Source organism: Lasioglossum baleicum, chromosome 1 (assembly GCF_051020765.1).
Source record: "Lasioglossum baleicum chromosome 1, iyLasBale1, whole genome shotgun sequence".
NCBI classification, from domain to species: Eukaryota; Metazoa; Arthropoda; class Insecta; order Hymenoptera; family Halictidae; genus Lasioglossum; species Lasioglossum baleicum.
Window position 1 is genome coordinate 4,404,218 of NC_134929.1, and position 15,088 is coordinate 4,419,305.

The window sequence follows — 15,088 nt, forward strand, 5'->3', positions numbered from 1 at the left end:
TAATTCAAGGTATAATAAATGGTACGGGATGGTGAAGAAAGAAGGTTTACATACTGGGGTTACCGACTCTTTACAAGCTAATTGTATAGAGCAAGTACCCACAATTATATCTAGAGACGCGGTAGCGTCTCGACGCCAAGTACATGAAAAATTACCAAACACCCTGTATCGATGTCAACTGTCGCTACTGCGTATCTTTTACTCGTAAACCGGGCATTCTAACCTAACCTGAAACTGTTTTCGTTAATATCTCATCACGGCTGCAATATTTTCTAAATTGAAAGGCATTTTTCTTACGTAAACCGCATATAAGCTTTCGAATAAGACAAAATTCAATAAAATCGGTCCACGTATGACAGAGATATCGTAATATCATGTCATGGATCAGTCAGAAATGGTAAGATTTTTCTTCTGATTCTTCTCAATTCTTCTCCTTCATTAAGAAATTTTCGTCAACATAATACGTATACGCGTTACACGCACACATTCAGCCAAAAGGACTAACACACGTGTTTCGTTCGTCAACTCTCCGGATCATTCGGCAGGGCTCGGGCTCGTCGTCTGTCATTGGAAGTCGAAAAAGTCGCAATCGAAATAGATCTCTCATTTCATTCATAATCTGCCAAGTGTCAACTTTCATAACTTGCCAAGTGTCAAATAATATCATATACAATAGAATAGTGTACTAGATAGAAAGTATAATTCGTCATGTCTGTAATTAATAGTATTAATATCCTACCGCTCAGTTTTAATAATATGCAAATTATCATTAAAGACGAATGGTTAACAGATGATCATATTGAATATTTTCATATATTATTACATGCTAACTCTAATTATAGACCACGCGAGTGGGGTATATACACGGGTTCTAAGCCACTTCCCATTTTAGGCGGTTCTGAGAAACTTTCCAATTCACGGGAGAGCGGTACCGCAGAGCGCTATTGCGCAAGCATATATGAAAGATGATACTCCTTTTCAAGGACAGGTATTGCACAAGCATTACATCATATAGGCCAAGGGCAGAGTTGCTGAGTCATACCCCCTTCTTTCTTACGTCATCTAGGCCAAGGGTAGAGTTGCTGAGTCATCACCCTTATCTTTAAGGGGCGGTACTCCCCCTGAGCGGTACCGCAGAGCGCTATTGCGCAAGCATATATTACGTCATATTTTATTGCATCATATTTTTTCGCGGGGTGGGGCAGGGGGACAATCCCTCTGAAAGATGATACTCCTTTTCAAGGACAGGTATTGCACAAGCATTACGTCATCTAGGCCAAGGGCAGAGTTGCTGAGCCATCACCATTATCTTTAAGGTTCGCGGTACTCCCCCTTCTTTCTTGCGTCATCTAGGCCAAGGGTATACCGCGGAATAGTTGCTGAGTCATACCCCCCTTCTTTCTTACGTCATCTAGGCCAAGGGCAGAGCTGCTAATTCATTAGGTACCGCCCCCTTCTTTCTTACATCATCTAGGCCAAGGGCAGAGCTGCTGAGTCATACCCCCTTCTTTCTTGCGTCATCTAGGCCAAGGACATACCTTAGAGCGGAATAGTTGCTGAGTGATCACCCTTATCTTTAAGGGGCGGTACCCCCTTCTTTCTGACGTCATCTAGGTCAAGGGCAGAGCTGCTGAGTCATCACCCTTATCTATGGATGTAGCAATGAATAAATAGGACACGATGGAATGTGAATTGTAGTCTTCGCAAACGTTCCATCGTTGCAAGCGTTTGTCGTGATAAAAAGTTATTCAATAAGGACACGATGGAATGTGAATTGTAGTTTTCGCAAACGTTCCATCGTTGCAAGCGTTTTATCGTGGTAAAAGTTATTCGGTATTCATAATTATACCGTGGCGCATCAACGGATGCTCGAGCGATATCTTTGGTGTTGTTTCATGTGAGATCCCTCATTGCTCCATACGTGACGGTTTTCGCATACTGTCCGTTAGACTTGTGGAATGAACGTATCGAGGAAAAAAGATGAAATGACAGCACCAACGTTGAAAAATTTAGCTTGGTCTCACGTTATAAATTCATACTTGAGCGATCATTTCTCCATCGAGCTGAAAACATTGGTGGTACGTTTAATGCGAAACGACACAACGAGTCGCGTATGTTTCACTTACACGAAAAGATTTAGTGAAGTTGTGGCGCGATGGCCGGTGATCAATTCCCCGTCCGCGATATTGAACAACATCGAAACGGGCGAACATCGCATCGTTGGATGCAAAGTGTAATTATATTTTTGAGAACTGGAAATTTAACGAATGATATCAAATCAAAGTTGAAAGGAATATTTTGTTAACAACCGTGCGGTAGCAAGATGATTGAAACGTTGTTTTTTTTTTAAAAACTTTTTTTATTTTTTTATTTAGATGAATCTGTCAAGACGTATCACCGAGTGGCACGTCTATGTGTGCAATCGCATGCCCAATGCCCCTAGCGGGGGATCGGCGAGTCGTGAAGGCTGGTTCGGTTAAGCGTTACGACAACACGCGGTTTTTCGGTATTGGAATAAGTGAGGTTAGGGCGTTGCGGCCACGTGTATTTTTTACTTTGTATTACATATCTTATAATAAAGATATATATATTTACGGTATTCCACTGAGGTTAAACCTAAATATCCAACAGAATCAAATTATGCAAATCCTGGACATGGACGGATTCATGGTTGGCAAAAAATTTCTATGCAAAGAGTTGGCAATAATAAATATGCATGATGGTTCATTTGAAAAAGCCGATTTTAAACTGGACATGGATTTTTCCGATTTGTCATACGCAGACAGAAGAACTGTTACTTACGTTAGAAATTACATACACGGAATTCCATTCAAGGATTTTGGACATGAAAAATACAGACAAGCAGATGCATATGATGTGGGGGTGGCTCTATGGCGCACAAGACGATGGCGCACAACGAGATGGCGCACGCTCAATTGGACACAGCTCTTTGGCGCACAGCGGGATTGCACACCACAGAATACGAATTGCGCACATGTAGAATTGGACACAAAATGGATTGCGCACAGAACGAGAATTCAGCTGTTGTTTACCATCATGAGTTGTGCTGGGTGATTAGTTTATGGTTATATTTCCTAGTTATATTTTCTATATATGCCAGAGAGTATATGAGAGTGCTCACGCCCGAGTTTTGGCCGTGCCACTTTTGGCTGCCATCATCTCTTTTAGTCCGGACAAGAACCCGTCTCCACACTCAGTCCGGACAAGAACCCGTCTCTACACTCAGTCCGGACAAGAACCTGTCTCCACACTCACAAGGAGAGCGCAAGGCCTTCGGGTCACCGATTTAGTTGAGATTTCGTATACTTATAGATTACGATCTCCCTTTCACGAATATATACCATTGTAGGGGCAAACACTCAATAATTGTTGAGATATTTATAAACAAAGTTTTTTCATAACCAGTAGTAGAAATATGCTATTGTAGAGAAAGTGTATAACAAGTAATATCCTGGCGTAGTGGCAACGTACTAGACTTACTTACCCGGTGGGCTAGGGTTCGATTCCCGCCCGGGAAAACATATTTCTTTTGCTTATCGGTCATTTCTCTAATTTCCGAGAATTTAACACAACGTCTTCGACTCCCGCGCTCTCGCGTTTCTGTTAGTATAACGGGAATCGGAAAGAATGCGGTCGCTTGTCGCTCATCGACAACGTTTACCATCGCGTCGTGCAAAACGGAGTCCGTATACTCCATGACAGCGTACGTCTTAAGCTCGTTGTCAAATTATGTACCGTCTCGCGTGATTACCGCTGTAAGTCTCCCTCATATTCGCGATCTGGAATTGGCGGACGATAACACTTTTGACTCGGCTCCGATAGAGCTAATTATCGGTGCAGATCAATACGGGTTACTTCTTTTAGATGGCTTGCGAAAGGGCACGGTGAATGAGCCTACGGCTCAAAACACCACGTTAGGCTGGATCCTTTCCGGTCCCGTTTCGTCGTCCACGTCCCATTCTCCTACTTCCGTCGCGAGTTTCCACTGCAACGTTTCGTCAAATCTTGATGTTGAACTTCGACGATTTTGGGAAGTCGAAGAGTTACCGTTCGTCACGCGGCTCTCACCCGCAGAACAAAAGTGCGAGGAACACTTTCAACGCACGCACACTCGAGCTCCGAACGGCCAATATATCGTTCGTTTGCCCTTTATTGAAGGACCTCCCATCGATATTGGACCTTCTCGCTCCGCGGCAAAGACCATGTTCCTACGACAAGAACAGCGGTTACAACGAAACGCGCAGCATTCGGAAGAATACTCGCAATTCTTACGCGAGTACGAGGCCCTCGGTCATATGGTCGAGGTTACCGATTCGTCCACGGTTCAACCTCTTCAATCCGTGTACATACCACATCACGCCGTCGTTCGAGAACATAGCGCTACCACACGGCTTCGAGTAGTCTTTAACGCTTCCTCGATCACGGGGAACGGGAAATCCCTAAATGATCACTTATTGATCGGTCCTAAATTGCAGACAGATTTAGCCGCTGTAATTCTTCGATGGCGTCGTTTTCGCTACGTCTTTATCGCCGACATTGCTAAGATGTACCGGCAAATCCTCGTAGACTCCAAGGACGTGGACTATCAACGAATTCTGTGGCGGTCTTCTCCCTCGGAACCCTTGCGACACTTTCGGCTCATGACCGTTACGTATGGTACCGGTCCCGCTCCTTATCTCGCTCTACGGGTCCTCCAACAACTCGCGAAAGACGAAGGATCGAAATATCCTCTCGCGCAGTTGGTACTTCGCGACCAAATCTACGTAGACGACTGCGTGTTCGGTGCAGACACGTCACAGTTAGCACGTCAAACTCGTAACGACGTGACTTCCCTTTTGCAATCCGGGGGATTTAAATTGCGCAAATGGGCCAGTAACAGCCCTGAATTAATTGCGGATATTGATCCCTCAGATCATGGTCTCGCGGCGAGTAAACCGCTGTTACCTGACAACAACTTAAAGGTCCTCGGCATAAATTGGAATCCCGAAACAGATTCATTTCGTTTCGATATTGGGATAAAAAATGCCATTCTCGCCACCAAACGGGAAGTTCTATCAACTATCGCCCGATTCTACGATCCGCTAGGATGGGCTGCTCCCGTTGTTGTCGTTGCAAAAATTCTAATGCAACGTTTTTGGCTGTAGAAGTGTGGTTGGGATGATACAATCCCGAGCGAACTCCGCGAAGTATGGTCAACATACTGCACCCAACTTCCCCTTCTTCGATCGGTAGTTTTACCTCGATGGACAGGCCACGGGCTGCACGTGCAGAAAACAGAGCTGCACGGCTTCGCAGACGCCTCGCAAAACGCCTATGCCGCAGTTGTCTATTCTCGTGTGACAACTCGCAACGGCGACATCCTCGTCTCTCTTCTCGCTGCGAAGTCGAAAGTCGCTCCGCTCAAATCGTTCACAATCCCGCGCCTTGAGCTATGCGGCGCGTTGCTCCTTGCTCGTCTCATGTTTTTCGTACGAGCTTCATTCGGAGACTCAGTATGCGAAATGCATGGCTGGACCGATTCTACCGTTACCCTCGCATGGATTAGCCAACCACCTTCGCGTTGGAAAACGTTTGTCGCGAACAGAGTTGCAAACATCCAGGAGCTCGTGCCAACATGTCAATGGCACCATGTTCAATCGGAAGACAATCCTGCCGATTGCGCCTCCCGCGGTATCAGCGTTCCGCAATTCGTTGACCACTCCTTATGGTGGCACGGCCCGAAGTGGCTCAAATTGACTTCGACTTCGTGGCCCTGCAAGACCTCGTTAGTCAAAGCAACAACTTCGTTGGAGGAACGGGTTCCTACCTCTCTTCATACCGTTCCTTCCCCAGAAGCGTGGGATCTAGCCACGCAATTCTCAAGTTGGACCAAGCTTCTTCGCGTAACCGCTTATGTCTTACGCTTTATTGCAAAACTGTGTCCAACTAATAACCCTTCCATGTCGTCCTCATCGGCAGTAGAAGATCATTCGGAGACTAGCCTAACTCCCAGTGCACTGCTTACAACAGAAATTCGGCGAGCACGAACGTACTGGCTCAAAACTATTCAACGAACGGTACTCCCAATCGAATTTCAACGTTTGCACCAGAAGCTCCCTCTTCCGCGACAAAGTCCATTGAGTTCCTTCAACCCGTACCTCGATTCGGAAGGACTGATTCGCGTTGGCGGGCGGCTTCGGAATGCGGCAGTATCCGAACAAACCAAACACCCGATTATCCTTGCTTCGCATCCTCTCGTGTCGCTGCTTATCAGCCACCTACACCTAAGTTTATTACATGCAGGCCCTCAATTGATACTAGCTAAAATGCGACAAGAATTTTGGCTTTTACGCGCTCGTCCTATCGTGCGCCAAGTTCTCTATAAGTGCGTCGTATGCACTCGCCAAAACGCTAAGATTCCGTCCGAATTGATGGGAGAACTTCCAACGGTACGCGTTACTCGCTCCGAAAGGGCGTTCTTACACTGCGGCGTGGATTACGCGGGCCCTATCCTTGTCCGAACGACCCCAGGTCGCGGACACAAGTCAACCAAAGCGTATGTCGCGTTGTTTATATGTATGACAACTCGCGCGGTACATATCGAATTGGCGGGGTCCTACACCACGGATGCATTTCTCGCATGCTACAATCGCTTTAGTTCGCGTCGCGGCTTACCGTTCGCTATGTATAGCGACAATGGAACCACGTTCCAGGGCGCCGATAAGGAAGTGACCGCGGTGTTCCGAGCCGCTACGCGCGATCCGAACTTGTTGAATAAACTCGCGAGTGATCAAGTCAAATGGCACTTCATTCCCCCCTCAGCTCCACACTTCGGCGGGTTGTGGGAAGCCGGAATTAGAAGTATGAAGTATCATTTAAAACGCGTTATCGGGTCTCACACTCTCACATTCGAAGAGCTTACTACCGTCTTATGTCAAATCGAGGCGTGCATGAATTCCCGTCCGATCGCACCGTGCTCGGAAAATCTGGAGGACTATACCGCTCTGACACCGGGTCACTTTCTTATCGGCACAGCGATCACAACCACTCCAGCCGTCACTCTCCTGGATGTACACGATTCGCGTTTGACTCGTTGGCAGCTCCTAAAAAAGTTGTCGGAAAGTATTTGGAAAGCATGGTCGAATGACTATCTGCACTCGTTGCAACAACGCGCGAAATGGCGCACCGCGAGTCACCTCGCGAAGGTGGGTCGTGTCGTCCTTCTCCGAAACGCCCTTGCACCTCCGTGCAAGTGGGAACTCGCGCGGATAGTCAAATGCCATCCCGGATCGGACAATATTACTCGCGTAGTTACCATTCGGACTGCCAGCGCCGAGTACAAACGACCTATCGTTAAGCTATGTTTCCTCCCCGTGGATCTAAACACTAGCGAAATCCATGATGCGACGAACGCGGACGAAACATAGTTCGACACGACCAACTGTTCTATCACGGCGGGCGGTCACATTTGTATATAGGTAAATTAAGCAATCTAGATTCTATAAGTTGTGTAAATTGCGTTTCATTTAAGAATTTCGCGACGATCTTCGATGACCGACTGTCAAGCGTGTGATTCGGCTCATACTCTTTCGTCGTACCTCCCGTCATTGTTATCGGATGCACACATCCGAGGCGGGCGGTATGTTCCGGAATCGACCATTCCACGGTTCGATTGTCGAGCGTCCGAATACAAACGCGGCTCGATCAAAACAATCGATCTCTCGCCTCGATCGATAGCGCCGCGCGTACCCGTTACGATTACGGATCGACCTGTCGTAACGTCCTTTAGCACTCTCGCTGAATACATTGAAATCCGTTTCCTGAGTTCGAACGTACAACTTTATAACCGCGCCTATCGCGTTTTGGTGAATCGTGAACTAATTACGGATCGGTGTCTATCGCTATCGTGCTGATCGCAAAATTATAGTAAAACAGTGATTCCAATTCCGCTTCGAGCGATAAAGACTTTTTTGTGACCAAAGCATCCGGCTTCTTTAACCAACACCTCACTGCATATCCTTGTCAGGATAGTCCTAGTTATCCGCCCCTTCATCGCCTACGCGCAAACAATACGAAATCTCAACTAAATCGGTGACCCGAAGGCCTTGCGCTCTCCTTGTCAGTCCGGACAATAAACAGTTTATATTATATTATATTATATGTAACTAAGATTCATTTCTTTCACGAAATGAGGGAAATATCCTGTATTAAAATAACTGCAAAATATAATTATTTAATAAGGTCAAATAAAAGACAGGATTGCAGAATTAGACACGTTGTACGGAATAACTAATTTTATTTTTTATTTAAACAAAAAAGATTGAACAACATTTAAGCTCTACTTCCAACAAACTAGAAAATGTATGTACAAGGTACTATTTACTTAGGACTTTTAGAAATTATATTTAGTTTGAAAGTCGGAATTTAACTATGGACTGGAAAATAAAAGAAAGGCGAAACAAAACAATCAAAAAATCATTTATTATCACAAATTAATATCATTTATTACACACACACACACACACACACACACACACACACACACACACACACACACACACACACACTCAAAAAACAAATATTATAATACATAGACAAATATAATAATCCAAATAATATAAAACAAATAAATAATTATTATAATACATAACAACTATTAATAGGGATACAATAAGAATTAACTAGGTGAAAGCCGATGGAGGAAGCCTGCCGTTTGGCAGGCAGCGATGACAGCGATGATTCTGCAAATAGGAAAATGCATTTTATTATTCAAATCTGAAGTTTTTTTAACTCTATTTAAATATGTATTATAATCTACTTAAACCTATTTTAAAAATAATACAGATTATTTACATGTTCAAAAAATTATATTTGTTGAAACGATTTAAATTACCTAGAAAATTCTGTTTATAAAAGGATGTTTATACGAAAACTTTTATCTGTGCAAAAATATACTTTGTTTAGACAATTTTCCTTGCAAGATTCTGTTAAAAAAAGATGTTAACTAATAAAAAAATATTTGTTTCAAACTTGATTTGTTTCAAAACGATTGTTGCAAAATTTAACATATTTAAAAACTGTACTTGGTTAAACAGATTGTATAGTTAGAAAAATTGAATTTATGAAATATTTGATTATCTAATACATTTAAATAAAAAACATATTTGATTGAATTGTAAATGATTAATTAAACTTACATTAGCGGATCTTGATCATTTCCATCGTTGACTCAGCTTCTCCCGACTCGTGTTTCAGCTACTCGGTCCACCGAAACGCGAGCTCGGAGAAGCGTGGAACAATTGGCGACGATGGTCTGTATCTAATTCAAAGATCCTTTCGGATCCTTCAAGATCCTTTTGACCAGCTCGAGGCTTGAATGAACACGTTCCGCAATCCGAGGGATTGCCCGGCCGTGTTTATTGCACCACTCGGGCAAGGCGCCCGCGCCCGAGGCACCGATGATGGGCAAAAATATTTAATTAGATACTTTTTCCAAGATATCTTCACGACTCGTGAAGCCAGGTAGTTCGGTATGAAACCCCTGACAAGTGAATCCTGAACTTGTTTATTTTTCCGTGATGCCCTCACGAAAGTGCCACGAGACAGTTCGTGGCGTTCTTCCGATTAAGAAAAGTCTATACTCGATAGAATTCGGCCAGTACTTACTGCTTTTATTCGTGAAGATATCTTGGAAAAAGTATCCAATTAAATATTTTTGCCCATCATCGGGGCCTCGGGCGCCTAGGCCAAGTGGTGCAATAAACACGGCCGAGCAATCCCCCGGCCCTCGGGCCTCGGAACGTGTTCATTCAAGCCTCGACCTGGTCAAAAGGATCTTGAAGGATCCGAAAGGATCTTTGAATTAGATACAGAAACTAGTTACAAATGTATCCGTAGCTTCGGATCCTTCTGCTTCGGATACAAAAGTATCTAATTAAACGTCGGATACAAGTCACTTTTGTATCTATATCTTCGAGAGTAACTAATTAAAAATTTTGTATCTATTATTCGTGATCCGAAAGTATCTAATTACATATTTTGCCCAATTCTGTTTAGAAGGTGTGGGGCAACGGGTGAAATGAATTACGATATTTCGCTTGAGTTGTCTTTATTAATCGGTACCTCTCCTGCCGACTGCTCGTGATCGAATGAATATCGAACATGCCGGCTCGCGTGCCTTCGCCTGTTTCAACAAACGACGACCGTCCTCGGAAACGATATTCGATTGTTTCTTCGCGGCCTCCCGAGGACGATCGTCGCCACGCATACAACGCAAATATGGCGCCGTGCTCGTTGCACGGGCCGCCACAGAAGGCATATCTTAAATTTTCATTATAGGCACAGATAAAAAAGTTAAAAATCGTAACCTGTACATTTATTTTCGAAATTCCAATCAATAGAAATTTTAAAAAAAATTTCTTATACATTATCTATTAAAGTGACTTTTCTAACATCTTAAAAAAAATCCATTTTTCGTAAATCCATTCCAATATGTCCACCATGGAGTGTGACGTGGCAGATTCCGCCTACGTCACTCCGAACCTTAAGCGAAAGACCGGGTCACTGGAAAGCGGCATAATAACGAAACGGTTATAACGAGCGCTCTCCCTGGGACATCCGAACGCCCAAAAGAATAGAATTATCGCATTTGAATGTCGCGCCGCCGGGCGCGACAAGAGTTTTCAGAAACCACCGAAATCGGCGAGGAGCCCGATACCTGTCTCCGGCCGCCGATTGGCGGAAGGCCGCAAGCGGAGACGCTCGGAACACCAATCACAGGGCGCCGCTGGCAAGGAAGACGGCGAGGATTGGACCGAGCCCGGATCTGTCAACCCGGAGAAAGCGACGAGGCTGTTAAACATAAGGACGATCAGCAGTCCACCCTCGTCGACGTCTCATCCGGAAAATGCCATGAGAGCTACACCGGAACGGCTCGGATCCATGGATGCCGACTTACCGCCTTATATCGGCCGGGCTTCGGAAAATAGAAAATACCGAAGGCCCGGGCCGACATGTCATCGAGTCGTCCCTGCGCCCAGAAACAACGTGATTGGCCCGAGCGTCGCCGAAGACGAGAGTGGGGGGAAAACTCGCTTCCGCGTTCCGAAGCATCTCGAACTGGGCCACTGGGTCGAAGGACTACAATTAGTAAAGACGTGCGAACCTTAGACCGCGATTCAAAAAGTATTTTGCGACTGCCGCCATTACAGCGATATTGGTAAGTGCCGGTCAGGCTTCATTTCGATATAATTTTGTGACCAGTTCGTGTTGGTTCGGGGACGTTATTTGAGTTCGCGAAAGTTCGTACCGCGGTGTACCGCGTGTTTCCCCGCGTTTACCGTTGACCAGGAGTCGCTCTCCTGAGAGGCTCGCGAGGCCGCGGATCGTGTGTCGCCGAATCCTCGTGCACGAGCTATTCGGGACCCACGATATTCGCCCGGTAATTCTTCGGGGTACCCTCGGATCGTTCCTCGGGAGGATAATGCGCCGTATTCGTTTCGTGTCGTTCACCGTTCGCACACTTCGCCCAGTCTCGAATTAGGAACGCGTACGTCACCGGAGCTCGGTCGAATTCGTGCCCTCGTGGCTTGTAAATTCACGCGAAGTCCTGTGACGACCGAGCTCGACGCGATAGAAGTTATTCCGCGCGATCGGCCGAACAGCCGCCGTCACTTTCGTGTTCGCGCCGGCAAAGCTATTGACTACCGCCGGCAACGGCCGGCGGATTGTATGACCATCTCGTTTTAATAAACGACTATATTTTGCCCGAAATCAACAGAGTAGCTTCATTTACCGTGAGAAACGTTCTCGTCGCGGGGAATGCCCCGTTCCTTTCCTCACGTGGTTCCCTGGACCCATTCGCGGCCGTCACCGGCCTAAATGATGTTCGCAGATTCGACGTCGTTTTGAGAACCGATCGAATCGTTCGAGAGTTTCGCGTGGTACGGTATAGTACCTGGCGCCCGTTCACTTCGTGTCCAAATTTGTCGTTCCGTTCGAATCTGCGAAGATCTTTTGTCTCGAGAGGACCACGTGTCGCGCGACCGAGCGTGGCCCGGTCGCAAGGCCATAATTTCTCGAAGGCGGTTATCTCTCGGTTCGCCGGGAAATAAACGCCGTGACAAATTGGCGCCCGAACATTGCGGAAATCTCGCCGTAAAAAGCGATTTGAGATAGGCTTTTTAAAAAAGAGACGCGTGAGGAAGTTCGAGGCTCTCACGGGAAAATTCTAATTTCGAAGGCGAAACGTGTGAATTTGAATCGGGCGAACGAAACGGTCGCGTAGTAGAGAAACACGACCCGTCCTTGAGCGGTACTTTCTTTGTCTCGCTCGAACCAACGAACCAACACCTCGTAAACACAGCAACATACTGTTGAAAAGATATTACGGTGTCACGTCGTATTTACAACAGCCTGTTCTCTGTTCAAGGTCTTCTACGAGGGTCTTTGTTCATTATATTTTCGAATTTCGTGTGCCATTCCGCCGTTACAATATACCGGGTGTACAAAATTTATTTTCAGGATTCAGGGTCAGAAAAGGAAACGTGATCGCGCGTACTCTCGACGCAATTGCACACAGTGTACTAATAATAATAGTAATAATTTCGGTAATTTCATTTTGTTCCGTCTGGATAACATTATTGATTCCAATTTCAATCCATTATTTAATAAATATTAACGGACCTTCGGGTAATCTGTTGCTGATATTAGTAGTGTAACTCTAGGTTGACAAATTGGCATTAGGCGACGTTGGCCATAGTACAGATAAAATAATTAAAGTTTATACAAGATTAAACAAAATCAAAAACTAATAGAAAATTTACGTTATTCAATCAATACCGATCACGCTTCCTTCGCAGTCTGATTTTTTTTTATTATTTCATTGGAAAAATTTTTATTATATACTGTGCATATTTACTGTGTTTATTTAATTGTGTTTGGACCTCATTATTGGCGGAGGGGTAACACTGGATTTCGCGGGAGAGGGACACACCACCGAGTGTGACCCGCCCAGGAATCTTGAGTTTCGCCCCAATAATCCCCAATACGAGGGACAATTTATATTTGGTTATTGTGGGTAATACCGTTACGGGACTAGGATCGCCCCTAGAGGTAGTCCGCCCGTAAAGGTCCACAATACCGATACATTTTTCTCATATTATTCTCCTCTTGTATACCATTCCACTTTCCTCAATAATCACCAACTCCTAATATTTAAACATTGAACTTATTGTCATAATTTATGCAAATTGTTTTTTTCTCGGAATGGCACACGGTTGTTTAATTGCAATTATTGGGAATTGATAATAGAGAGAAAACTCTCGGTCGCGGGGAAGGTACCGCATATAGCGTAATCCACCCGCGGCTGCGATATTCTCGCATAATTTCACCTCGTTGTTATATTTTGATTATGTTCATGCTGTTTCCCAAAAATTAATCCCACATGCAAACGGTTTTTTTATATAAAATTTTTTTTTGTGTTATACATGTGGTGGAGGAAGTTGGTTTGTCGTCCGTATATCGTCCGTAGTCTAGACGAATATAACCCATTTGCGATTGAACTCTAGAGAGTTTAACAAGTAATTAAAATTTGCGGGGGCCCTTTTATGAAATATTTTAGTGAAACGACTAGCGCTAGTCGGAAATAAAGAGATTTGCGGGATCCTAGTAGTAGATACTTTGCGAGCTTTGTTTTTCGGAAATTAGCGAACAATTTGCGGAAAAATAATGGTCACCTTTTAGCGAGTTTCTTGAGGAAATTTGGCGAATAATTTGCGAAAATCTACCGGTAGTATCTTAGCGACCGCGCAGTAATACTGTCGACGGGCAGGTGCGTGGGAAATTGACGAAAAGGGTCCGATTTAGTGTTTTGATTGGGTTGTGGTTTTCCCCTTTTTGGCGCGATAGAGAGAGCGAGAAAGGGCTGGGGGAAAGGCAGTAAGTAGAGGTAAAGTCGGAATTCGTGTCGGTAAAAGGAAAATTTGCGTCGTAATAATTACGAGAAAAATTAGCGATACGAAAAAGAAAACGCACCCTCTCTGTCTAAAACGTGATATATCGGGAATAATTCCATTTCGGGTCATACGGCCGCGGTTACAGAAACTCTGTTTCGAGTTGGGTGTCGAGGTTCACGAATCAAAATGAGAAGTTCGTTAAATTTACCGAAAAAGGAACATGGGGACGACGGCGGAGAATCGGACTACGGGGACGCGTTAGACCATATAACGGCCTTACGCATTAGTCAGAAAGAGGAAAATGAAGGCGGCGGCAGATCACCGCCCCGCGAAGTTAGTTTGAGAGTCCCGCAGGATCAAAGGTGGAGACCTTGGTCTCCCGAACGACGCCGTAGTCCGGTACCAAGAATGCCGAGCACGAACCCCGAATCCCGTGCGAATCCCGAATCACGCGACGACCCCGACGCGGAAGTGCCACGCGGAGCGAGACCCCGAGAGTTAAATTATAGAGGAACCCCCATCGCCGAAATAATTAGGCGATGGAGGCTAAAGTTCTCTGGTGAAGAGGGAGAGGACCCAGAAGAATTTCTGGAGGACCTGGAACACCAGAAACAGTATCACGGCATCGACGATATAGAATTGATCGACTGCGTAGCAGTTTGTTTCGGGGGCACAGCAAAGCGTTGGCACAAACGCAAGGGAAGTCGTTGCAGGACTTGGGGGGAATTCGCGACCGCGTTTCGAGAATTTTTCGGGGACCCCGAATACCAATTCAACCTGGAACGGAACATTAGAGAACGATTCCAGGATGAGACAGAGCCCGTCCGCGAGTACATAATGGCCATGACCACGATGTTCGATAAATTACAGCCGCGGTGGTCAGAGGAGAGAATGGCAAGGATATTGTATGAAGGCGCGAAATTATCGTTGCGACAAACGATAGCAAGAGAGTCGTTAAACACGGTCGATGACGCGTCAGATAAGTTAGTGGAGGCGGACCGGGTCGAAGAGCGTAGAAAACGGGGGAATCCTAAACCATCGGAAATGGTGCACCCCGGGTTAGCATTCGATCCCAGTAGACGTCTACGCGTAAAAGCACCCGGAAGGGGTAAGTCTGTCACTTTTGGGTACGC

The 15,088-nt window shown here is 45.3% G+C and overlaps 2 protein-coding genes across 2 annotated transcripts; both read left to right on the forward strand.

The window, feature by feature from the left end:
- Nucleotides 1-2,891: 2,891 nt before the first annotated feature.
- LOC143210941 (uncharacterized) lies at nucleotides 2,892-5,165 on the forward strand. The gene is made up of 3 exons (XM_076428261.1): nucleotides 2,892-3,071; nucleotides 3,629-3,776; nucleotides 3,886-5,165. Exons 1-3 carry the CDS (start codon nucleotides 2,892-2,894, stop codon nucleotides 5,163-5,165), a joined length of 1,608 nt encoding a protein of 535 aa, XP_076284376.1.
- Nucleotides 5,166-6,326: 1,161 nt separating this feature from the next.
- Nucleotides 6,327-7,427, forward strand: LOC143210944 (uncharacterized). The gene has a single exon (XM_076428275.1). The coding sequence runs from the start codon at nucleotides 6,327-6,329 to the stop codon at nucleotides 7,425-7,427; it is 1,101 nt and encodes a 366-aa protein (XP_076284390.1).
- Nucleotides 7,428-15,088: the final 7,661 nt, after the last annotated feature.

Bases quoted from the DNA above. Each gene is read 5' to 3' on its own strand.
- LOC143210944 (XM_076428275.1), top strand. From the start codon at position 6,327: ATGCGACAAGAATTTTGGCTTTTACGCGCTCGTCCTATCGTGCGCCAA.
- LOC143210941 (XM_076428261.1), top strand. From the start codon at position 2,892: ATGGCGCACAAGACGATGGCGCACAACGAGATGGCGCACGCTCAATTG. The intron at 3,072-3,628 runs GTGATTAGTTTA...CGTTTCTGTTAG, and splicing joins ACCATCATGAGTTGTGCTGG to TATAACGGGAATCGGAAAGA. The intron at 3,777-3,885 runs GTAAGTCTCCCT...TACTTCTTTTAG, and splicing joins CGTCTCGCGTGATTACCGCT to ATGGCTTGCGAAAGGGCACG.